The sequence below is a fragment of the Leptidea sinapis genome, chromosome Z (assembly GCF_905404315.1).
Source record: "Leptidea sinapis chromosome Z, ilLepSina1.1, whole genome shotgun sequence".
NCBI classification, from domain to species: Eukaryota; Metazoa; Arthropoda; class Insecta; order Lepidoptera; family Pieridae; genus Leptidea; species Leptidea sinapis.
The window spans coordinates 6,555,965-6,583,159 of record NC_066312.1 but is presented as its reverse complement, the minus strand read 5'-3'; the positions used below and the strand labels follow the sequence as shown (position 1 = coordinate 6,583,159).

Here is a 27,195-nt window from a genome sequence, read left to right as displayed (position 1 = left end):
ATCAAAGATGGAACCCAGTAATTACAGGCCGATATCACTATTAGGGTCTGTCTCAAAACTATTGGAGCGCATTGTGAACAAAAGAGTAGTCGCTTACCTTGAATCTAACTCCCTTATAGCGAATCGGCAGTTTGGATTTAGAAGGGGCAAGTCAACAGAAGATGCAGTGACTCTTCTCACAAAAGTTGTTGCCGCCCATTTAGACGAAGGAAGGGCCTGTGTAGGAGTTTTCCTAGATTTATCGAAAGCCTTTGATACAGTTTCAATTCCCATCCTACTGCGAAAACTGTGCTGTGAATGGCAAATTCATCAGGACTCTTTGAGCAGCTATCACTTGCCTACAATCACAAAATTTTCCATGGTAGTGTCGGAAACTGAATCTTCTTCAATTCCATCCAACATTCCTCCACACAGTAATCTGAAAATAGTAAATTGGGACCAATATGAGAACTTAGTAAATGACTTGTTAAAACAATTTGAAATAAATAATTGTAATCTACAGAAGTCTTACAATAACTTCTGTTCCATAATTCTTAGAGCGGTAGAAAATTCAGTACCTAAAACCAACTATCACTGTAACAATATTAATCATCTACCTAAAAGAAAGCGACAACTTCCCTGGTGGAATGGGCAATGTACTAAAGTGGTAGAAGATTGCAAGCAGGCTTATCTGTTATTCAAATCAAATTGCAATATCCAAAACTACATTCATTTTAAGCAAGCTCAAGCAAAGAAAAAATGTATATTAAGACTTGAACGTCGTAAATAATGGACAGATTTTTGCTCCACCATAAATAGATTAACGCCAATGAAACAGATTTGGACAAAAATGAGGAAATTTAAGAACTTATATTCTAATAATAATTGTTTCTCTAGCAATAATTGGATATCCTACTTTTTTATATATATATACAAATATTCACAATAATCATCCTTTAAATAGCACCAACTCTTTTATGATTGCCCCTTTTACTATTGAAGAATTAAAAGCTGGTCTATCATCAAGAAAGGACTCTGCATGCGGTTTGGATTGGCTCTCCTAAAAAATATTTAAACTCCTAAACTCTTCTAACTTAAATAAGTTTCTAATAATATTAAATCTCCTATGGAACAATTCCACTATTCCAGAAGAATGGAAAACAGACTGTCTAATTCCAATTTTAAAGCATGGGAAAGATTCTAGTTCAGCTGATTCATATCGTCCTATCACACTAAGCTCGTGTGTTGGTAAAATTTTTGAACAATTAATAAAACAGAGGTTAATATTTTATATTGAAAGTAACAACCTCTTACCTAATAATCAATTTGGATTTCGATGCGGTCGTTCTGCTTGTGAGAGTCTACGGCATTTATGTCTTGACATCCATAGTGCCCAGATTGACAATAAAATATTGGCTGGTGTTTTTTTGGATGTTGTAGGAGCATTTAATAATGTTAATTTAGAACAATTATCATCCATTCTTCTATCCTTAAATGTCCCTGAAAAAATAGTTAGTTGGATATTCAATTTCTTGCATGGTCGTAAACTTTATATTAGAGTCAATAACCAATTAATAGGTCCTCGATATTCATATAGAGGCGTATCGCAGGGCGGAATTTTGAGTCCATTGCTCTTTATAATCTACATAAATCAAATAAATATTGTCTTGGGTAATAGAGTTTCCAACCTCCAATTTGCTGATGATCTAGTACTTAATTTATCAAATGTTCTGTTAGATCTTAATGTAGCACTCAAAAAATTGGAGCTTTATTTTCAATATCTTAGCCTTGAGGTCAGTATTGACAACAGCAAAGTAGTAATATTTTCAAAGCATTTTATAAGAATAAGAGATGCAAAAATATATTATGGTACTCAGGAAATTTCAATAGATAATTCAATAAAGTTTTTAGGAGTTACCTTTTTAAGTAATTTTAGATGGCACAAATATGTCGAAATATTAGAAAATTAAAGGCCTGCAATATTCTGAAATCATTAGCTGGTACATATTGGGGAGCAGACCCACGCATCTTGCTAACACTATATAAGTCATTGGTCCGTAGCCATTTTGAGTATGCCTTCTTTTGTTATGGTGGAGTAATTACGTTAGTGAATAAATTAGAAAAAATACAAAATAAATGGTTAAGGATCATAACAGGCGCTTTTAGGTCTACTCCTATTATATCATTACAAGTAGAATGTAATATTCCCCCACTAGCTCTTAGATTCAAATATCTACAAACACAATTCTTTCTCAAATTAACTTTTATTAATAATCATCCACTCCTATTAAAGATACAGGACTATATTAACCGAACTGACAATAATTCCTACTATCAAGTTGAAGGCATCTCTGATTTGTTACATTTTTCTTGTGATCATAATCTATTTTCTAGTATTCTTTGGCCATGTTATTTAAATTCCAATAATTCAAAATATACACCTATTAAAATAATTATTAATGAATCATTAAAATATAAGGAAGATGTATATAGTATGCTGTCAGAGTGGCAAAATTATAACCAACTTTATACTGATGGATCTAAAAGTAATACTGCTGTCTCTATGGCAGTTTATGACATACAACTGCGGAGTGGGTTTGGTCATAGGTTAAATACCTTGGCTAGTATATACACAGCAGAATGTGCTGCCATATATGCTGCTCTAGAATATATTGGAGAACAGTCATATAATAATTGGATCGTTATAACAGATAGCATGAGTGTTTTAAAAGCTTTACAATATCCTAAATGTAATGTTACAACTAATTTCATCATTTACAATATTAGAGACAAATATCAATGCTTATCCCTAACAAAAGATATTGTTTTATTCTGGACTCCTTCACACATAGGCGTGGAAGGAAATGAACAAGCTGATTATCTTGCTAAATCTATTGTGAATAGTAATCAGATACATACTGCTTTGAACATTCCCATACCACACACAGATGCACAGTCTCATTTTAAAGGTACATTCTTGCAAGACTTTCAGAATTATTGGCAACAAGTTGTTCAAACAAAAGGCAAATGGTTAGCCGACATTAAAAACGAAATCTCTCCTCCCTGGTTTGTTAAAAAGAAAAAATACTTACACAGAAAATTTTACACCACAATTTGTCGGTTACGTCTGGGACATTCTCATAGTGGTGCTCATTTATTTAGGATCGGTGTTTTAGATTCTCCAACTTGTCAATTCTGTAATTTATCCATCCAAACTCTTGATCACATTTTCTTTGACTGTCCCCAATATAATCTTCAAAGATTTACATTGGTAGACTGCCTCTTGGATATTTATAAGAATGCTGAAGACATCCCGCGCTCACTTCAGCAGTTATTGAAAACTTATGACTGCTTCGTGCCGCTTTACAAATTTATAGTTTCAACGGGAGGCAAAATTTGAAAATACGGCTTGGCTTTTGACACAATCCCTTACACAGACTTAAAACATATTCGTCCATAAATTATTATTGGACTTGTGTTTATAATGTAAATTTTAATGTATAAATGTAAATATTATATTTGTAGTTATACCTTAAATTAGTTTCATATTATCTTATAATTATATTCAACTAATATTCATCATCATTACTTATAATTCATAATATATTTCTTATAACGTATATGAGATTTATATTTTAGTATTATATCATAAAAGTTTATTATTAAAAATAAGGGGCTAAGCTTGATCTTCATTGGAACAAGAATATCATCGAAAAAAGACTTGGCTTTGGCCTTTCGTGCGAACCTATATGTATATGAAGAAAATGAAACATGAAGAACTCGAAATACTACTTTTATGTGAAATTGTACTACATATTTATGTTTGAAGATGAAGATGATGTAAAGACTTAGCTTGACTTTGAACAAGCTGTGTAACGTGAAGAATAGTAAAATAAAAATGAAGACTTGGCTGTATGGGCTTTTGACCCCTTTGCCTGTCCAGATGGACGAACAGAACCAAAAAAAAAACTTTATGGTATTGTGTTCTAGTACGTATTCTGTGAGTTTGTGTATTTCAAAAAGGCAAGAAAAAGTATTTGATTTGACAGTTTTCTGAAAATTAGATAAATAATAAAATGATTCTCTTTATCTAGTATATTTAGAAAATACTTTTTATTTTACATTAGACATAAAGTTATTCAAAACTGTTATCGAGGATATAAAATATTATGTGTTTTGTTTCTTGTCTTGCTCTATTTCATGACCATTAAATTCATATCGACAAGCCATGTCGAGCCCTGAGACTCAAGAAAGTTTGAAGTTGTATAAGTTTACAAAAATTCTGACTTTGAAAATTGCTCAGATTGTCGTACAAAGTCGGCAAGGTAAAAAAATAAGTCCCGCTTTCATTTCAAAATCGGAAGATATTCATAGCACACCGTCGTCGCCGACATATTTGCAATGGGTAAGTTGGTTTAAAAAATAGTTAAAAATACCTCAGCTATAATATTTAAATATAAATATTGCAAATGACTAAGTATGAACTAGGACCTTGCCTTGTTAAATAGTCTAATTGCTATGAATTTACAAAATTTATTATCTATATTTTCATATATACTTTAATTTGAAGCCCATAATGTTGAAAATTTACATACAATTCTTAAATTAACATGACTACTGGTATACTGTGAGTCAACACCAACATATTTGTTAGTTTGCCAGGCCCTTTGGGTGTCTTGCATATATTTCTACTCTGGTCGACCTTTTGCCAATCTGATGTAGGTGCTGTATCTTCTGAAATGTCTTCATCATTTCTGTTGATTTTAAAATAAATCAATCAAAAAATAAAAGACTATTTATAATAGTGTTTTATTTAAACTTAGTTGTAGGTTGTCAAATGGAAGAAGCTGGTACTGGGGAGAGCCCATCCAGAGGTGAGAACAGTACTTCATGTGAGGCTGAATTTGCGCCTTATATAGTTGTAGTCTGTGGCAGTTAGAGGCGTGATGTGGGGCTGATGCCATGATATGCATTATAATATTAATTTTGTTGTATGAATGATAAAATAAGAGACATTATACCTAGAAACTGGACTACAGCCTTGGCTTTCATCGGAAATGATGGAGTCCTTGTTCTGTCCACAGCTGGTTCACATAACTGACATAATATGTGAACAGACAGCCCCTGGCAGGACAGATGCACAGTCTCTTGATGTGATGTGACCTTTAATAGTCATTAAATATTTAAAAAAAATGATTTTCTCATGTGTGCCAAACATCATCTAAAGCTAATCTTATGTGAGTACTACTTCAAAGTCTCATGATTTATGTGTGCTTTTAGTTTAATCTATCAATTCCCGATGTTCCTGAAGTGAATGTGGATACAAAACGTGTGTTGAATGGTGAAGTTATTGAAGCATTATCAAATGTATTATGTATTGAAATTTCCTTAAGAACTAATGATGGTGATGAAATGATATTAGAAATGTGGACAGTGAAGATGAAGCAGGTTTCTGATATGAGCATCACTTCACTATCAACTATTTATTATCGTATGGGAGTTATGCTGAAGTCCACATTGAGCATCTCAAGGATAACCCCAGCATACAAAATGTCTAGGCTACAGAACAAAGATAGTTATAAAATATCACATAAAATATATGGAGGCAAGCCAGACTTAGATGTTTTAGGTAAGCTACCAATCCACTTATACTGTATCAAATAGAAATTAGTCAGTCTTTGCACTTACAAAATAGTCAGATATTTAGTTAAATCTATTATATATATATTATACAGTATTTAGTATTTAGCAGAGCACCATGCTTCAATTCACAAATATAATGGCCTAAATTTGTGGAATCTTTGTTTATATAATTACTACTATAGGTATTTCTATGATAATCAAGATAAAACTCAAAAATAAGGAATTTCAATGATAGGATTTGGACTAGCCCTATGTTTGTTCATTATTTCTTACTTCTTAATAAAATTGATTACAGGTGAAAACTTCAAGACTATTAAAGTGAGTGAACTCCACATGCCAATAGGGACAATACAGATTGAAGTGTTATATAGAACTGAGATGGCAATAAACCCTGAGCCTCGGGGCAGAGTACCTAGCTATGGAGAGGTTCACAATATATCCAATAGTGACATTATGGTTAAGAGTGATCATTTCCCGAGAGAGAGTCCTAGGTCTGTCTATCTAACTAAATAAAATCTCAAACATTCTAAGGATACATGTCTGTGGAGCTCATTAGTTTTCTTAATATATTAAAAAAAATATTCTAAATAACCATGGATCTATTCTATTCTTTCTAGTGGAACGGGCACCACAACTCACCAATGTCACATTTCAGTAGACCAACAAGCTTAGAGTATGTCATTTGATCGGTGTAAACGAATTTACAAGTGATTATAGTAATGACCAAAACAGATTTTTTTTTTCTTTTTTTTTTATTAACTGGCTCTGTCGACTGATTGTCGACGATTCGGACAATGTCAAGGTGGAGAGATTTTTATTTTAATTTAGCTGATTTAAGTATATAAAGAGCTGATGTAAAAGGAAATGTTGATATAGCTGTGTTTTTTTTGTTTTGATTTCTCGATTAGGTCTTAATCATGCTAGTACTCCATCCAGTATTTAATAATCATAATATTGACACACTTTTACACAAATTATCTTGCCCCAAACTAGGCATAGCCTGTATTATGGGTACAAAGACAACAATATATTTAATACAATATACTTATTTAAACATACATAAATACATATAAACATCCATGACTCGGAAACAAACATCCATATTCATCATATAAATGAATGCACCTACCGGGATTCAAACCCAGGACCTCTAGCATAGTAGTCAGGGTCACTAACCATTCGGCTATATGGATCGTCATATTTCTAACTAAACTTAGAATTAGAGACAATTCTCTTTGTGAATTTCTTACCTTCGTACCTTCTATGTACAATTTCATACCTCCTTAAGTTCCCCGCTCAACTTCCTATGAATTAGAGACAATTCCCTTTGTGAATTTCTTACCTTCATACCTTCTGTGTACAATTTCATACCTCCTGCAGTACCGCTCAACTTCCTATGTCTCTGTATGTACTTTAAAGTCTAACAGTATGTATATTTGTTTCAGGTATAAGATAAGAATATAAACTTGTTTCGATCTTTAGCACCAATCACTACCATTAAACAAATACTCTGAGCTTGATGGTAGTTAGCCGTGACATTGGCTATATTGTGTTATACCTTCCACAGAAGCCACACTATGAAAAATAGAATAGTCATCTAGTCTGTAATAGGCTTTCCATATTAATTTTATTTTTTAATACAAGACTTAAATTGATGGATTGATGGCTCTGTAGCTTTTGATGGGAAGTTGGAAGTTGTGTCACTATTGCATTATATCATATCATATAATATTATAAATGACATTATATTAATATCTCCAATATAACCTGTTATGCTGATAATAGTTCCGGGGATGCCAATAATGTTAAATGACTAAAGAAACTTGTGTCTTCCTATCAAGATCTCTTGAGACTGTGAGAATGCTTAACTGCATTAGGGTGTAATGAAATTTGTTTAGTTTTCAAGAGTTTTTGTACCAATGGACAAATGCTCTATTGCTACTATACAATCTCCTTAGTGTCTCAACGAGATTTCGAGGGTATGAGAGTACCATGGTCACATTATATCAAATGAGTGAAAAAATACTTCACATCTTACCACAAACTAGCACTCTATTAGGTCCCGCTACTTGATCATTTCAGCCGGAAGACATCCACTGCTGGACAAAGGCCTCCCCCGGCGTGAGGATCGGTCCTGCGCCGCTCTCATTCTAACTATTCCGGCGATCTTGACCAGATCGTCAGTCCATCTCATGGGGAGCCCTACCAATACTTCGTCTTACGGTACGTGGTCGCCATTCGAGGATTTTTGCAGTAAAAAGGGGCAGCCTAATGGCCATCTGTCCATCGATCTATGTGCCCTGTCCACTTCCACTTCAGTTTCGCAACCAACTGGTGTGTTGGTGACTTTGGTTTATTTAGCAGGAAATTCCTTAATCTTAATGTTATGGCTATGTTTGTGACTTTGACTCTCCTCATTTATGATTCGATATTGTAGGAAAACTCAGAGCATCTTCTCCATTGCCCTCTGAGTGACAATGAGAACCTGCTTCTTATGAAGTAGTTTTGCTCTAATGTCTAGAACGGTAATCCCGGTGGAAAATCAGTATGTTGATGGAAAATTTTAAAATTGAATACTCATTTTATAGGAAAACCCATGAAAAGAAGAAGCTTGATTTGAACAAGCCATTAACAGCAGGTGCATTTGTGGATACAGTTAAGATTAAGGAGTTGCACGACACATTAAGTCAGCAGTTACCACCAGAGCCTCCAATGGCATGGCTGCTTGCCGAGAAAGATAAGATGGAAGCGGTAAGTAAATAAAATAACCCTTAATTAACCATTCTTATTGAGATTATAATGTTTGGTGGTAAAAATAAAAAAAAATATAATAGATTATTTAACATGGTGTTTGTACCTGTTCAAAATTATATGATGTTATTTACAATTCTTGTATATCTTTCTTATTTTTTAATCAATCCATATTCATTGGCTCAGGGAGTTTATGCCCTAAATCGTTAATTTGATTGTTATGTTAGAATAATCATGATGTCAGCTTTAATTTAATGGTTGAAAGAAACTCTCTATGGAAACTAATTTAAAACGGATTTTTGCAGAAAATGGAGTTTTTGTCCTTAACTGATGCTTTAGTGCAGCCTGGTACAAGTAGTGAGTGTTCCACAACAACTGCTATTGCACAAGTGTCCAGCAAAGCCATTGATGTCCCGGCACCGAAATACTCAGCTCTTATGGTAATTATAATTTATGTATTCATAGTGAAATCTATTATTTCAGAAACTTTATCAGATTAATGAAAGTATCTATGGAAATCCCGTGTATGTGAATGAATAAATAAGCTTAATTATTGTTTGTTTATTATGAATAGCAACGGTAACTGTGCCTGGGCAATTTACTAAGTGCACTCATGCGAAAGTTTTTCATATATATTGCATTTGTATATCAAGAAAATAACTTTAGTTATTTATTTTCATGTAATCTACAGTGTCACAATTTATATACAATATAATTACATTATAAAGTAGAAAAATAAGGCCAAAACTGATTACAGTATATAGGTCTTTAACAAAAGAATTTTATGATTTAAACAAGCCAGAATAAGATAACAAAATATTTACAATTACTATAATAAGCTACTTACAAAATAAGGTTACAGGAGTGTGTGTGCGTGTATGTAAGGTTGTGTGTGTGTGTGTGTGTGTGTGTGTGTGTGTGTGTGAGTGAGTGTTTGTGTGTGTTTTTTAACTTTAAGGAATAGTTGACTAAGGACTCTTCAATGTGGGAGCGTCACGCTTCTAAAGATAGCACAAAATAGACAGACTCGACCGGAACGAAAACATCCGTGAAGAACCTCCTTGCTCCGGTATGTTTCGCATAGGTTATTATCGAGAACCGGTACTCATTCACCCCGCTCCCATCCCTCCACCGCAATATGACAGCGTCCCTGGAAGAGTTTTCGCCCTAGGTGGGCATGTATGCATCCCATTTAATTCGGTGGATACCACTGCTCCATGATTAACATGCTTAATTTCTTGTTCCTTACGGAAATGCAGGAACTTTACGTCTTATGTCTCAAGGTGACGTGCGCGATTGTAGTGCCGCTCTGAATTTTTGGGCTTTTTAAGAATCCAGAGCGGCACTGTATTATAATGGGCAGGGTGTATCAATTACTATCAGCTGAACGTCATGCTCGTCTAGACCGGTATTTTCATAAAATAAAAAGATTGACACACCGTATTTAGCAGACCCTGGAAATGAAGAGCATAATCGCTAAAACATGGTTGTTCGGTTTTCAATTCTTCAGTTTCAACCAGTGATGCCGGCTAGATTATGGGTACCAAAACGTCGCCTATTTCTGCCGTGAAGCTGTAATGTGTAAGCATTGCTGTGTTTCGCCGGTTCGACCGTCTTCTGGCTAGTGCAATTACTGGGAAAATTAGACTTAACATCTTATGTCTCAAGGTGATGAGCTCAGTTGTAGTGCCATTCAGAGTTTTTGGGGTTTTTCAAGAATCAGAAATGGGCAGGGCGTATCCTTTACCGTCAGCTGAACGTCCTACTCGTCTTGTCCGTTATTTACCTAAAAAAAATCTGATACCAAATATATTGCATTGTATAGACTTAATTTTCTTTTCAGGAGTTCCCGTTTGCTGACGGTAGCCCGATATCTGACCTCGCCAATTTCTACCAAGAGTGTTTACAAGCGAAATGTTCCGAAGTATGGAATGACTACGAACCCACCAAGGTTGACGCAGAAAATCTCTCGCAGCAACTTAAGAAGTTCGAGGAAGCTGTGCCAGAATTCGACAGTATGGTCGCATCAATGTTTAGTGTCGCTGATAATACAGAACACTAGTTTATAACAATAATAGACAGATAATTATCATAGAAATATAATGTCTCAAGGTTAGAACAGTCCAACCACGGCGCCATTATTTGCGTGGTTCAAGGATTGTGGGCTTAAGGACTTAAACAATTTCTAATCCATGTTCACTCTTTATATTACTTATTTTTAAATTATTTGTTTTTCTACATCTTCTTGAATGTAAATATAATTAGACAGCTGTATTTTTCACAGCTAGCTTTAGTTTTTAAGTCCTTTTTTTGTATATCACGTGAATAAAAGTCGTATATACTTCTTATACACTGTTATGTTAGATGTTTATACAATTATGTGATTTAGGTAAACTATTTCGAAAACAATATATCAATTTAATAAGGCTGTTGCTATTTGTACTTTTATAGGACAGATTGTATTCGGATTTGTCAAAATGGCTTCCTGGCATTGATTCACTGATCTGGCCTACTGTAGTCAATGTCCAAAAAATGCTGTAAGAAGGAGTCTTGGTCTAACTATAAAAAAAGACAATTTAATGGTAAATCCAAAAAAGGCGGCAGTTATGAAAGTTATAAATGAATGCCAAGGCTATTAAATTTGTATCATTCTTTTAAAACAACATATTTAAATTTCTTCATAGGGTGATACAACAGAAATCCTCGCACTTTTTGGCTAACCTGAATATGTAAAAACAGTAAACAAATCCTTTAAAAATATCATAAAAATAATAAGGGAGTAAGTGCATTAGCCTACAAAACTGTAAATAAATGGAGATATGTAAACATTGTAAAAACTAACCAAAATATATTGTAAATATAATAAGTAATTGGTATGAAATAGCAGATATAAAAAGCAGGGTTGGCAGGATTGACTTGTCACACCAAGCATCACCTGTTCATCAGTTTTAAACATGGACCAGACGTTAGAATAAAAAAAAAATCGAATCAATGAAGTTTCCTGGGTGTTTAATTGGTTGGCATGAATGTTATTTAAGCCAATGGTTCATGTGAGCCGTACTAGTTAAAAGTTCAGATATTTATTAAAAAGTTAGTAAGTTGGTTGCCAAATAAGTAATGTCCAATTAACATCCCCTACGAATACATAATTGGTATAGCTACATATTTTTATCTGGTTTTGGTCTCTTTTCCGTGAGATTGTCCCACAGTAAAGAAATGTTTATACAATTATTACACGAAATCAAACAACCGCAACGGATTAATAGTCTGATAGTAAATTATTAAATATGGGAAGTGATTTGCAGCTATCCTTAAGCTTCAACTGTTAAGTAGTTTACGGCCGTTCCCAATATTCAGTCTATCTCCTACTTGAGATAAAAATCGTAACTACCGTTCACTTCTCTGTCCCAATAAATTTATCGACGGTAACTCACCTTATCCGTACACGCTGTCTGTAATGGGACGACGCATAGCTTACCAGCGATAGAAGATTGTATGGAAATTGCATTTCACGCGTCCCAATATAAGGCGATAAGAATGACTTATCGGGTATATTGGGACAGCTTCAGATTATTGACAGTAGAAGGTAGTAATTTATCTCTATCTATAGATAGTATATTGCGAACGGCCGTTAGGGAACTAAACATATAGTTCCTTTAGTAAAATATGAAGAATGTTAAAAATAAAATGGATTATATTAAAATGTCATATCAATTACAATGAAATGGTTTATAAGTATGCATCAAACTTATAATATTTACCATTTAATGATATTTCTTTATTTAAAATTTAGACACCTTATTATTAAATCAGACTAAAGTCTGTTTAAAGTGTGAAAAGAAACTAGTATTAGATTCTAAGCCTGGAAATCTGTTCCTGCTACTCCCACCGACCGTTGGCGACTGTGGGACGCTATTTACACTCGTAATGCGTTATCGTGCGTCGCATAAGTAGCACAGTACGTATTATTTTCTACGGAGCTATTTATTAGACAGCACAGAAATTGTTTAACTTCTTATTAATATTAATTCGTTGTATCTTTCGAATTGGCGCGGAGCCTTCGATACATCGTAGAGATATATGTCTTGCCAACATTTTCTATAATCAACGCGATCCTCGTGGACTCTTAAGTAATATTTAAATTAATTATATAGTGTTCATTGTCGGTTGTTAGAATCGTTTAGGCCTCGTACGGACCTTGAGCGTTGTTGTTGATTGTGCAGAAGTCAAAAATATAAAGATTGATGGAGGGCCCGTCAGACATACTGTTTACAGGATTTGCTTAGATCCTGACGAAACTGTGAGTGATTATATGACAGACGTCCTATTTGTTGATTGAGTGAAATTAGTAGGTTGTGCACGAAAAAAAAAGTGCCGTCAATAAATTTCTAGATCTTGACAGCTGTGCCACCTTTATTATACAAATAATGATCACTAAAAAAACACTCATCAAATAAACATTAAAATTAGGAATATATAGGATATTGTGTTGTATAGGGTAAAACCGGTATAGATGCCGCAGTGGGATAGATGCCTCATTTTTAAAATACTTAACTCCCCAATAACGCAACTAATAATAAATAGTATTAGTAGGACCCGCATTCACCACGCTATCCCCATCACAAAGGATAGTTGAACTGATTTGTTGCCGTATAGGTGGCCCTTAGGGGCATAGGGGTATTCGCTTTCGATGAAATGGACAAAACAATTGGGGATAAACGAATTATTCCGACAATTTGGTATTCCAACGGAAACATTGCGATTTTCAGTTATTAGTGAAAACAACGATAACGACCTTACTGAATAATGTGATTAAGAAATGTTGTAAAACTAAACCAGGGCCGAGCATAAATTCAAATTTCAAATTAAAATATTTTTATTCAAAATAGGATGTCACTTATTGAGTCAAAAACTAATTAATACCTATTCGAAAAAGTATGCCTCAGACCTGAGAAGACGGGCTTTAGAAACTCAGCATCACTAAAAAGACATTATTTACAGTTTAAATACCGATAAAATATAATAAGATAAAGACAATCCACATTACTATGAAATTAAAGAAAAGAAAACTAGAGGTTTGCCCGTAAAGATTACTAAAAGAGGTAGATATGATAATCCTAAAGATTTAAAAAAAGATAAACTGCATGGAAAGTTTTGAAAACTATTAAAATACGGAGTCTTAATACGATTGGATTTAATTGTGTAATGTGTCAGAACTGGATCCATGAATCCTTTTTGAGAAACCTGTACACTTCTCCCAAAAAATATGGCCGGGTTTTTCTTTTACACAGTATAAAGGGCATCTATCCTTCTTAGTATTTTCATGTTGGGCAACATCCTCAAGGCATCTATCCTCAAAAAAGGTTTTCCACAAAAAGCCAATTTCTACAAAATCTCGTGCGTTTCAGAAATTGATAGGTCAAAATAAATTCGTAATCAACATAAATGATTGAACAAGCTACATTCATAAAATTTATTCATTAAAAAATAATTTTCTTCAAATTAGGAGGCTATTTCAAAAAGTGGGGTATCTATCCCGCTTTTACCAGTAGATAAAGTTACTTCTACAGTCATTTATCGCTAATATAAATATATTGGTTATATGCATTTTTTAAATAAATAATAAACGTCTATTAAGTCCATTCTTAATAAAAAAATATTTTTGTAATCTGAGGGTATCCTTCGAGGTATCCATTTCTTGTGCAGTATTTGGGTATATCCAATAAATCTTTATTATATTATATCGATTTTACTCGTGTAGAATTTCATCAATAAAAATGTTACAAAATATATATAATATGTAGTATATAATTGCAATATTTGCAGGGATCTCTTAATATTATTGATATTTTTTTACATAATTATTAAATTTGCGTACAAATCTTACAAGCATTTCTGCCAGTTGAAATCATTTGGCAATTGTAGCTTATTTGAGGAAGTTTCAAATTAATTTTTGTAACGACAGTATAGAATAAAACTCAAAGCCTCAAAAAGGCTTTGAGATTTGAGAGAAAACCGCAACTTTCTCAGGGAATTATAATATCAGCACATTGGGTAAGTGATTAATTATCTCGGTACACGAATTATAGCATTTTGTAGTAAATAGTGTGTATCATTGTCGGGATGCTGCTTGCATAGCTTGAGAATAGCACTTCCTTATGATACGGTGAAGTCCCTGAGATGTCGCTTTATATTTGTACAGTCAGCGTCAAAAAGATAGCGGGATATTAGGGGGCATTGAGATGGCGCAGATGGGGCGTGGGTAGATTAAAAAATATAGTCTAAAAAGGCAAAAAAATACACGAAAATACTCTAGAAAAAAACATATTCTCAAAGTGGCCGGTGAGTAAAATAAGGTTGAGAAACTATGTTCTAGATGAATCGATGTATATGGTAACGATGTGTGTTGCCATGTTTTTGAATATAATGGGTGACGCTATCTTTTTGACGCTGACTGTACCTCATCAAATGTAGTGAGACATTTAGATTTTTTTTTTAATTCATTCTAAACATTGCCCGCATTTCCCTATAATAATTTTTCAATACGATATAAAATTATTTAAGCATAATCATTTGTATGCACAATTTAATATTTGCTAGATTTATGAGTTGAAAGATTTAAATCATGTTATATTAATAGATGAAAATATAAGATTGTTGAAACTGAACGTGTTTATATACCTATTATATAGTAAGATAGCAATTACTGATAATATTTTCATTACAAACTAGGGACCTATAAACCCATAGTGATGTCGGTATATTGTTACTTCGCTTAAAATGAAATGTTAAGTGAATAATAGGCTTTATTTAGAATAAATATTTTACACAGGGTGTGCTTCTTGTGGATGGAGTTAACGTATACAGTTAGTTCAATCTTACATATGCGATAATCCTTCGTAATATCTAGATATTGAATTGATAGCGAAAAATACATACATTTATATTATGATTATATATTCTTTCAGTAATGTGTGATTAGTTTTAAGAATATTATTTATGTGAATATAATATAGTTTATTGTATGAGATAATTACTTTAGAGCAAAATTGGTTGTTGAGGCAATAAATATATGATATATTTTTGTTATGCGTTCATAAATGTTTCCAACAATAACCTAATGATGACACTAGGAGATCTTACAAAGTATGAAGAAAAAAACTGCTCATTACGCCGCCATTTCCCTCTAGTCGCATGATGCAATAATCTACGACCTGTTAATTTTAGTTGCTCTAAATTGATGCGTCAGAAATGCTTCCACGTTTTATATGAATGAATTGAATATTTGTTGAAAAAATACTGTTTTTAGTATAATGATTAAATTAAAATGGCAACTCAAGAACCTACTTATATAAACTACTAATTATCTTACACTTATTAATTATTTATTATTAAAATTCTGTGAACCATATTTAGGTACGTCCTAACAGCAATGAGTAACATCTATCCTTAGATGACGACCTATGAAAACAAGCCAGGTTTATTACTTTAGTGTGCGTGTCATGCTACGTCTTACACTCGCGATTTGTATGTCACTTTGTGTTAGTGTGCTTGCGTTGCTCAAAATCACTGACCTGTATAAATACCTCTAGACAGGCTGTTGCTTAAGTTTGACAGTAAATTTTTTGTGCCACTCGCGAGCGTCGAGAGAACTAATTTTGACGTATTGTACATAATATATGGCTGCGAAGGAACGTACAATACTCGAAGTATTTTGTCAAGAACTTCAAGACTCAACGTAATAAAGTACACGATTTTTTATTTGTAAATAGTTTCCCATCATCTAGGTTGTCATCACTAGTTTTAGTACAGCAGACTCTCTACATGGCCAATAGCGCCAAAATGGCAAATATCAAACAGGCACAAAAGCACTGACAGCCGCTAGTCCAGTGGTATATACTAGAGGTCAGTGCTCAAAATAGAGTTTTTTGACCGCTGTCACAGTCTATTGGTGCTCCCACATTGCCGTTATAAAATGTTTGTAAACATTTTATAACACCAAAACATTTACTAACAAATGTTAACAATTGTTGCACTTTGTTAGAAACTGTTACATGTTATAAGTGCTCCTACATTGATGGAAAATGTTTAAACATTTTATAACATCTAGTATTGGCTCGCAGTTTGGTTTCGCCTTCTGAGGGCTGAGGACGTCTACACGAAAATGGAAGAAGATTTGCTCATTGGAATAGCTTTTATTTTTTGTTTAAAAAAGAAGAAAAAGCGCTCTTATTGGATGCGCCAAACGCTAAAAGCTAGAGGAAAATATAGTGCCACAGACTATCTCAAGGATTTAGGTATTGATGGTTGCTTAAAAGATTTTATAAGAATGAACAGTTCCGAATTTGAATATCTACAAAATTTAATTGGGGCAAAAATAGGCAAACGAGACACTACATTTAGAAAATCTGTAAGTGTGACGGAAAGACTTGCGGTAACGTTAAGATTTTTGGCAACTGGTAGCAGTTATAAAAGTCTTGGAAATGTGTTCAAGTTGTCAGACCAAGTGATATCTATTATCGTACCAGAAGTGTGCGAGGCTCTCAATGAGGTTTTAAAGGAATACATACAGGTAAGTCAAACAACATTTTTAATTATTTTTTTATTTACTTTTAATATGATCTAATCTAATCATACTTTAGGTAGGTACCTATCTTACCTTACTAATAATTTTTTTAATACTTAACAAACCAAACATGTATTTTTTAATTTTTGATTGATTCCAACAAATCGTTTAATGATTGGGTCGAATCTTGGCTTGATTCCGATAAATTAGACGGACTCTGTGTTCTTGCGCTGGTACGAGTATGTGTCCTGGAGTTATCCGAAGAACTGGTTTCAAATGAAGCCGAGGGACTCGGTGCGGTGTAGTATCCTCTCGAGCTACAGTCAGCATTATTTTCCGAAAAAGTGGATAGATTTGGTTCAGAGTTGTATCCCCAGGAACTACTAGCGGTTGGGTCTGTAAAGGTTGTTGGAAAATCATATTGTCCCATTGTCGCATTGTACAAAATATTGTTAATGTGATGTTGAGCAGTATTCTTAGCATGACTGTTTTTTATTTGTTTCAGTTTCATCGAGACATACTCTCCAAATGCGTCATTTTCATCCCTGCTTTTTCTAGATTCGTACATTCTTTGTAAAATATTTACAGCTTCTTGTTGTGTTGGATCTTGTTCTACTTCAGGCCGTCTTCTTTTCCGAAATGGTTTTGGGGTGGCGAAAGGCGTGCCCGTAGTTTCATCAGTGACAGTATTTCCTGTTTCGTTCAAACTGAGAGTGTTTTCTGAAGCAATTCTGTTTTCTTCGTTACCCTGAAAGAATAGAACTAAACGATAATTTCAAGTTATAGGCGCGTCAAATTAGCTAAAATTGTAAAAAAATCTATAACCGCGATTTTCTTTTTCTATTACTTAACAACCCTTAACTGAAATCATATTTTTTTATAGTGTATTCTATTAATATTTCATACTTAATAAAAATATCCAATAAAATTTGTTAGAATAACGAGTTATAAATTTATTTTTCGCGCCTATTTCTTAATCTTCTATTTTTGTTCCAGATACCAACAACACCTCAAGAGTGGCTACACGTGGCAAATTCATTTGAAGAAAAATGGAATTTCCCAAATTGCTTAGGAAGTATCGATGGAAAGCACGTAGCCATACAAAAGCCAATTGATAGCGGCAGTGAATATTACAACTATAAAGGATTTTACAGCGTTGTACTTTTAGCGATAGTGGACGCAGAATACAACTTTCTGTACGTGAATATTGGCTGCCAAGGACGCATAAGTGATGGCGGAGTTTTCGCAAACACAAAATTTCGAAATAAAATTAACGACAATAGTTTAAAAATACCCAGTGACAGCTCACTACCAGGCAGAAACAAACCTCTTCCTTATGTGTTCGTAACAGATGATGCGTTCCCTTTACAAAAACACTTATTAAAACCTTTTCCAGGACCACAGGATAGCAATTCTAAGGAAAGAATCTTCAGTTATAGACTGAGTCGTGCGAGGAGAACAGTAGAGAACGCATTTGGGATTTTGTCAGCCAGATTTAGAGTTTTACGAACTACAATATTATTAGATCCAGAAAAAACTACTACTTTAATTATGACATGCGTGCTACTGCATAATTTTATAAGAAAAACTGAATCGAGCATGATTTACGCTCCATCTCAATACTATGATGGAGATGACATAGTAACTGGTACACGTATCGATGGACAATGGAGATTAGAACAGCAGCAATTAACACCACTTGAAGCATGTGAATCCCTGACAGATGATGGGAAAGAAATAAGAAAAGAATTCGCAGAATATTTTTCAAATGAAGGGTTTTTGGACTGGGCATCTAAATATTATTAAAAGACGTTAAAATAAAACTCACCTGCAACCCTCCATCGACAGTTAAACTTGGAATATTTTTGCCTTTAAGGAACATGAGTTTTTTAAATGCAAACCATTTACTTGACTCATTAGCTCCTGCACCAGATTTATTAGATTTACATTCTCGGTTAAATTGACCTACGAGTGATCGAATCTTTTTTTCAATTACTTTTTTATCCATATTAAATTCACTGGCAATTTCCATCCAAGCATCGTGTTTTTTATTTCGGTCTTTGTAGCTCTCTGACATCGTGTTCCATAGTACTTCTCTTGCTTGAAACATTTCAATCAGTTTGTAAACATCATCGTTATTCCAATTACCGGACATATTTTATTGCTTGGCGCACGCGCAACCACTAATACACACGCACAGCGATGCACGCTGACACAAAGGAACTGACAAGCGAGACACCACGCGCAGCGACCTGCGTACTCTAACCCCCACCGCACCGCACCGCCTATCCCGCCATCACCCTTATAAAATGTTTACAAACAAAAGATAACACATTTTACTAACATTACTAAACATTTTCTAACATGAAAATTTATTTGTGATTAAATGTTTGCTAACAAATGTTTACTAACGTTATTAAACATTTTCTAACGGCAATGTGGGAGCACCATATCAAGACGTTTAAAGGATCTAAGCATCTATCAGATCAATACAATTAGTTCAATTTTTCTAATGTATGTTTCATGTCAAGGTCTACATTGCGACATAGAACACTTCACGCCCTTTTTTGTTAAAGCGAACAATTTCGATCTTCTTTTTCTTCTTATTTTGAATGCGCAATTATTATTTGTCATGTAGCTCTTTACCTATTAAAAATAAAAGAAAATGCAAAAGATGTGTAAACATATCTTTGTTGTAACTGTTGCAGTCTTTCGAGTAATATTACGATAGGGAATATGGTTGCATATCTTATCCCAATATTGTCGAAACAAATGTAATGATATATATATATATATATATAAATAAGCTAGTTGTATGTTACATTGGGTGCCACAAAATATATTTATAAATACAATAAACCTGTTTTATTATAATACAATAACTATTCCCTATTAAAGCAGTGGTTCTTAACCTTGTAGTCATGAGGGTTTAACCAAACTTCTGTCTTGCCATGAACCACCGAGTTAGTTAATTGGTTTGAAGATAATATAAAGTGATGCAACAAAAATACTGAATGCCTAGTATTTAAAATGTTATCCTGTATACTTCTTAAATGTAGTAGTATCATCATCAGCCGGACGTCCACTGCTGTACAAAGGCCTGATCAGCCTAACTATCGGTCCTGCGCTGCCCTCATACAACGTATTCTGGCGATCTTGACGAGATCCTCGGTCCATCTTGTGGGGGGCCTACCAACACTGCGTCTTCCGGTACGTGGTCGCCATTCGAGGAGTTTACTGCCCCAAAGGCCATCTATCCTTCGAACTATGTGCCCTGCCCACTGCCACTTCAGTTTCGCAATCGTTTGAACTATGTCAGTAACTTTGTTTCTCCTACTAGCCCTCTCTATAGCCCTTTGAGCGACCATGAGCTTTCTCATGAGGCCCATAGATAGCGACCACGTCTGCGTACCATTAGTCATCACTGGCACACGCACTGGTTGAAAACCTTCGTCGTCGTAGTAGTATATTGTGGAATAATTTGGAATATCTAGTTTATTCAATGTTTTAACTGTACAGGTGCGGCTCATATCATTTCGAGAGCTGTTCAACCGTACAATTTACCATAAAGGTCGCTCTCGTCTCGCGTCTTTATTCACCTGGAACACCTTGAATATTCTGATGGCTTCGCGAGTAGAATTGTGGAAGGAATCACATTTATAGCCTTACAGTTTCAGGAGACCGCACCACTTAGAGACACGAGGTGTTCCATTGTATATTTTCGAGGTGGAGTAAACGAAGCAATAAATTTTTTGTTTTTCGCGTAAAGTAACAACTTAAAAACGTTTCGAGAATGACAAAAATTGTAGAAAACTACAATAAAAAGGTAGGTACGATTTGATGCTCGCGAAATAGTGTAGCTTGAGTTAGCTGGTTGAACGTAAATCGTCGATCAACGGAGATATCATGCGTAGAGCTGTTCTCGGCGCTGTTGGAGAGACCAAAACATAACTACGGAGAAAGTAAGGAAATGCATCCATTTTCCATTTGCGAAGCAATCACCTCCCCATGCAAATTTTCTTTCTAGTACTAGTTGGTTGACATCGGAGAAATAATAAAAATATTACTTGCCTACCTCAAGGTGCACACCTAACAAATAAAATACCTAGCGTCATTAAAACAATTCAAAACAATTTTTAGTTACTGGGAATATAGGAATGTTCAAATTTCAAAATATTTCTCCCAAAAAAAAAACAACTGAGCTTCATTAAAAATGATGCTGCGTCGAAGATAATTTCGCGTGATGATTTTTTTAAGATTTCATAACTCGCCACCGATGCTCAAAAGCCTACTTTGAATGGTCCCATGGTGAATCATACATTTGAAACTGGCCTGTCTCCTCGTATTTACCTATGACATTGTCACAGGTGACGAATATTGGATTATTTATCAATACGATTCAGAAACGAAGTGTCAATCGATAGTTTCAATGTTTCGAAGCGACAATCGCCTACCAAATTAAAGCGATCTAGAAGCGCGGGTAAGATTTTGTTTAACTGGGTTCTACTTGGTTTCGATAATCGAAATCAACGTAGTAACAATGCCGAATGGTATACTACAAAATGCTTTATGCTAGAGACTTTCAGTGCTGGTAGCAACAAGCCACCAAACAGAAAGCTATACAGACTGTTCCTTTACCACGATAACGCGCCCGCACACTCAGCCCCCAAAACGAAGGACTTCCTGGTCAAACTCTTTAACTTAAACTCTTGCTCCTTACTTTTTCTTTTTATTTCCTAAAATAAAAAATAAACTGCTCAAGTGCGCGAAGTATTCTCTCTAATATATAAAATTGTCATGTCATGGTGTTAAACTTTGAACTCCTCCGAAATAGCTTTTCCGATTCTCATGAAATTTTGAGTGCATATTGGGTAGGTCTGAGAATCGGAAAACATCTGTTTTTCATCCCCCTAAATGTTAAGGATGGTCCACACGATTTTTTTTTAATTTTTTTTGTAATTTTTCTTAAATTTGTTTGATTATGAGTCAGCATTACAAAATACAACTTCAAATTTTCAACCATCTCCGATCAACAGTTACTTTTGTATCTGTTATGGATAAAGTGACTGTTATGGATACACCATGCCCATTACTATGCAATATGTCACAGTTAGATTTTAAAAGGATTTAGAGGTCATAGTGTCCTTTAATCGTTATCTTAATCTAATCTAATCCGTGTTTTTGTTGTGTATTTTACAGGATCTCTTTATTAGGCTTTTTGCTAGCTTAAGCAATGATTGCGGTATGGTCAGAAGATAAGTCAAAACTGGACTTACAGCACAAGGACGACGCCGGAACACCTTTAGTGCCGAAGATGTCAACCAGATCAGATTTGTTGATGACATCACATGACTGGGCCAGTATGTTGGTTCACTCGTAGATGATACTTGGAGATTAAGCTGGTGTTCATGTTCCTCGAGAGAGGGCTAGAAAAAGGCCACTTTTCAGGTTTCTGTATGATACTGGAGCCATCCTCGTACATGACACGTCTTACCTCATCGTGCTGTATTTGGTTCAGTTATTTAAATATATTCTGTCTGAAATGATGGTTAGAATCTATATTATTTTAATCTTCTAAATTTATCCGCCATAATGTAGTATACTTTACTGTCAGCATTTGACGTTGACATAAATCAAATGTCACAACAGTTTACGTTGTCAACAGTCAGAGAGTTGTAATTCCGAAGTTCGAAAGCTGATTGTTTCAAAATTCTTAACTCTAAGTCGGACCTAGTTACCTACTCTGGATTTATTGTTATTGTTTTGTTTACATTGGATGGATAGTGGATACATAATATTATTATTAACAATAAAAACGTATAATATTATAGAATGTATAATATTTTATTGAAAATACTTTAATTATAATCTGTGAAAACTGTATCTATTTATATCATAATTTCACGAATTTTGTCACAAATTAATATTTTTAGCTAATTTTCATAACTCCTCTTCAAACTTCACTTTCAGCAAAAAGGCAGTTGTAATGCATTCTAATATATTTTAGTTATGTCTATTTAATATGATTTAATTATTGGTATACCATAATGAGTTTACATGACAGGCTCAAACCATTTCTTAAGATATTGAAAATAGCATCTTTGTGGGGAAGTGGAGCCCTTATTATAGCGTTTCACATTAAGAAGACACGTAATACGATATATAAAGTTGTAAATCCAAGAGTATTAGATGCTGAGAATAAGTTTAGTCCAGAATACATATACATTGATGATCCTTCATATGATGCTGCTATGAAAGCAGAGCATGATACAGAAAACAGACAATCAGTTGGGTTATCTAGAATATGGAAAAGCCTTAAATATTCTCTAGCATGGAAACTCTTATGGCTGTGTCGTAATGGAACTAAAGAGCAGAGAAATTTAGCATTAGAACAATTGGCCGCTTTTAAAAATAACAAATGTTGGGACTGTCATAAACTTGCTCAAGCCCTTGATAAAGATACCGCTGTCCTCTTAGCCCGTACCTATGGGGCTGATTTGAGGTATTTTCTACCCCCTCCAATTCATATTCGTTGCTCAGCACTTAAACCTCAACTTGTGTCTTTTAAACTTAAAGAATGTCTAGTAGCAATACAGAACATTAAACCCCACAGCTGCATACGGGCTTTTCTTGATAAATACTTTGTCAATGTCCAAGAGCAGGCTATGGAAATTGATTTACCAAGCAAACCTGACAGTATTAGTGAAAAGGAATTAATAATTTTATGTCTTGATGCAATACATCACCATCTATTACTTTTCTATAATAAAAATTATGATGAAGATTTATCTAGTAAGGCTTTGATTGAAAAAGAGATTTTGGCAATTTTAGCTGAATTACTCTTGAGATACCAGCAAGATTCTGATATTGACATGGCTATATTAAAAGTATTGACAGTTTTGAGCATTCATAAGAATCTTTTGAATGATTTTTTTCAACATGGTCTTATCAAAGACTTGTCAAGGTTACTTAGGTCGAATGAGATCCGACTGGCCAGTTCTGCAGCTGTCACTCTTGCAAATCTTTCTGGTGAATACTTCTACAGGCCTGGATTGTACCTTTTATATCCACTTTATAGATCTACCACAACTCACACATGTGATACTTTGCTGGTGCACGGCTTGCGCGGAGGTGTATTTGTTACTTGGAGACAAAGGGATAAGAAATGTACCCAGCCTCTTGGACTTTTAGATGTTACAGTTTCTGATGTCGATTGTGATCCATGTGAGTCAAAGAAAGAAGAACCAACTTATTATGATCCAGAATTACAGCAAGTCATGGATGATATAATGGAAATGGAAGAAGAAGCTATGCTCTCAAATTTTGAGGTTGTTTTGCATGATCTTCCAATAGACGCAAAAAGAGACAGTTTGATTACTTACTCTTTGACAGCAGACAAAAAGAGATTGGCATTAATACAAGAGGAAGAAGATAGGTGTAACCATACACTTTGCTGGCCTAGAGATTGGTTACCTCAGGATTGTGATAATTTGAGAATACTTGGAGTAAATTACTGGAGCACACTTTCAGATTGGTTGGAACGGTGTCCATTACAAAATGCTGATATAGCCACAAGAGCTACAGAACTATTGCCGGCTTTGATTGATGCTGATGTTGGAAAAACCAATGTTGTATGGTTAGCACATTCAATGGGTGGATTAATTGTTAAACAATTGCTTGTAAAAGCATCTCAAAGTGATAATAATTTGGAGAAAAGTCTGTGTTTTAACACAAAGGCCTTGTTTTTCTACAGTACACCACACAAAGGAAGCGCCCTTGCTGCAATGCCAAGAGCTGCTGCAGCTGTATTTTGGCCATCTCATGATGTTAGGCAATTACAGGAGAACTCACCAACTTTGCTTGATATACATAATTCATTCATCAAATATGCAGACAGTTATGGTTGGGAAACTATAAGTTTTGCAGAAACATTACCTACTTTAGTTACAGCTTTTAAAGTGCCTATTCACTTTGTTGAGCCTAATTCAGCAGATCTTGGTCGAGGAGTGTTTTACCAATTACCATTGGATCACTTATCTATATGCAAGCCGGCTACAAGACAGTCTGTATTGTACACTTCTGTCTTGGATGTACTTCAAAGGCTGACAGTTCGAGAAGCCGAATTTAATAATGCAGGCCACTATTTGACTCGAGTTGCAGACTATATTTGGTACTTGTTTAGAAATAGAACTAAGCAAGTGATAGAAATAATTGATGAGGCTCAAAATATTGAACGACTACATTGGTTTGAAAAGATATTGTTAAAAACATTTACAGATGATTTTAGTGATTAATAAAACTTGACTCTTTGTAAGCAAATTATGAAACAATGACTAGTCCTTATTCATCTCAATAAACAAGCTTATTTATTATGATTTTTATTTGATATTTATATCGTCAGTTAACCAGTATTTTGTCCGAGTTTTAATCATTAGTTGAATTACTTGTTTTAAATAAATATATATTTTCGTTTAATCATCATCACCATAATTATATATATTATCATTTGTTATGTTGACTTTTTTTCCAGATTTTTATGTAAAATTTTATTTAATAAGTGCCAGAAATTTCTGGGCTAATTAGAGTTATGTCTCAAAGTGATAAGCTCAATAATTGCAATGCCCGCTCACATTATGGGGTTCAATCAATAATGCTAAGTGGTACTGCCAACTACATAGTAAAGACAGGGCGTATCAATTACCATCACGTGAACGTCTTCATTGTCTCGTTATCTTTACTCATAAAGAGAGCTATACATTTATTCTATTTTTCCTACTGTGGCTTCTGTATATGGTATATCACAAGCTAGCCAATGTCACGTTTACGTAAACGACCAAGCTTAGAGTATTTGTTTTCTATATTTAAATGGTAGTGATCGGTGCGAAATATTGAAACAAGTATTATATTCTTATTTTATACCTGAAAGATGCTGTTAGAGTTTAGACTATAAGTACTTAGTCATAATATAACAAATTAACTACTTAATATTCTTTTTAATATATTTACTAGTGATGAAACTTATATCCGGTATCTGGCCTTCTTCACGCATCAATAAAATTCACGTAATTTGATTAATATATTTGTCGACAGAAAGCTCTGATACATAAAAGGATAACTGTAATTTATTATTGGAAAACGTTACATGAAATAAACTATTAATTTTAAAATCCTTTAGATGATATTATCTGTAATATCATTGATGGCTCATAAAAATAGATAACCAAATAAATTTATGTTAAAATTTTGACAATTAAACTGTGATGATTTTATGTACTAACACGGAGACCTGAGAAAAGACCAAAATTATAAAAGTTCAAGTGTCTGTCAACAGATGGCATGTATACAAAATATTTAAAGGGAAATCTATATTATATTGATTTGTTAGACGAAAACTTTACGTATTGAACGTGAAATTTAAAACCCAGTTATAGTTTAGACGGAGAAGAAGTGCATATATAAAATGCGTTATAAATACATTAAATAAATAATACACGCTACTGCTTGAATGACACAACATATGCGTTCACTGCACACAACATACATATTATTTTGACAAATAACCCTTAATAAGTTTAAACTTAAAAATTAAATGAGCTGTGGTGGAAATTCGACCTCTGGGCGATCACCAGTAATACTTAATATGTATCCATCCGTACTCGGTGCTAAAATTAACCGGAAAACGTCTGTTATTCGGATGAGTATCTGAGTATATTGCCAGATACAAAATAAATGTATTTTTAAATATTTTGTCTTTCAAGACAAAATACACTTTTGTTCGTTTTCCAATGGACAAGAGTTAAAATTAATAGTAAGAATATTGACACACAAGTTATTTGCCCCACCCCCACGAAGCATAGCCTGTACTGTGATATACATACTTAGCATAGATAGCAGCTACCTCGGACAAAGAATTAGTCTAGCTATTCCTTTTAATAGTATAGTTTTGTTATTATATTTTTTAAGGTTTTTAGTTTTAGGTTCATTGTTCTAGTATATATTTTTTTAACATACACAATTACATATTAAAATATCGATGACTCGAAAACAAACGTCTATATTCATCATATAAATGTCTGTACCTACGAGCGTACGGGTCACCTGATGCTAGGTGATGGCTTTTGCAACACCAGAGGAAGCACAGGAGCGTTGCCGGCCCTTAAGTAATGTGTACGCGCTTTTTTACAATGTCGAATAATCCCGGAAACTCCACACATGGAAGATCATTCCACAGCTTGGATGTACGTGGAAGTACGGCA

At 34.1% G+C, this 27,195-nt stretch overlaps 4 protein-coding genes and 1 long non-coding RNA gene across 5 annotated transcripts; 3 read left to right on the top strand and 2 right to left on the bottom strand.

Annotated features, from left to right (window-relative positions):
- Window positions 1–323: 323 nt before the first annotated feature.
- On the bottom strand, window positions 324–1,949 carry LOC126978324 (uncharacterized). Its single transcript, XR_007732608.1, has 3 exons — window positions 1,898–1,949; window positions 1,294–1,479; window positions 324–418 (listed from the first exon to the last, which is right to left on the bottom strand). It is a non-coding gene; the product is annotated as an uncharacterized LOC126978324 (long non-coding RNA).
- Window positions 1,950–4,008: 2,059 nt separating this feature from the next.
- LOC126978292 (autophagy-related protein 13 homolog) lies at window positions 4,009–16,316 on the top strand. The gene is made up of 6 exons (XM_050827042.1): window positions 4,009–4,384; window positions 5,260–5,608; window positions 5,918–6,113; window positions 8,211–8,373; window positions 8,679–8,813; window positions 10,217–16,316. The coding sequence occupies exons 1-6, from the start codon at window positions 4,208–4,210 to the stop codon at window positions 10,433–10,435; spliced, it is 1,239 nt and encodes a 412-aa protein (XP_050682999.1). The 5' UTR covers window positions 4,009–4,207; the 3' UTR covers window positions 10,436–16,316.
- Window positions 16,317–16,319: 3 nt separating this feature from the next.
- Window positions 16,320–18,975, top strand: LOC126978294 (putative nuclease HARBI1). Its single transcript, XM_050827043.1, has 2 exons — window positions 16,320–16,945; window positions 17,936–18,975. Exons 1-2 carry the CDS (start codon window positions 16,538–16,540, stop codon window positions 18,743–18,745), a joined length of 1,218 nt encoding a protein of 405 aa, XP_050683000.1. The 5' UTR covers window positions 16,320–16,537; the 3' UTR covers window positions 18,746–18,975.
- LOC126978297 (uncharacterized) lies at window positions 16,961–19,385 on the bottom strand. The gene is made up of 2 exons (XM_050827047.1): window positions 18,768–19,385; window positions 16,961–17,687 (listed from the first exon to the last, which is right to left on the bottom strand). Exons 1-2 carry the CDS (start codon window positions 19,092–19,094, stop codon window positions 17,079–17,081), a joined length of 936 nt encoding a protein of 311 aa, XP_050683004.1. The 5' UTR covers window positions 19,095–19,385; the 3' UTR covers window positions 16,961–17,078.
- A 2,965-nt stretch (window positions 19,386–22,350) lies between these two features.
- On the top strand, window positions 22,351–25,314 carry LOC126978283 (protein SERAC1). The gene has a single exon (XM_050827031.1). It carries the CDS (start codon window positions 22,987–22,989, stop codon window positions 25,231–25,233), a length of 2,247 nt encoding a protein of 748 aa, XP_050682988.1. The 5' UTR covers window positions 22,351–22,986; the 3' UTR covers window positions 25,234–25,314.
- The last annotated feature ends 1,881 nt before the right edge of the window (window positions 25,315–27,195 follow it).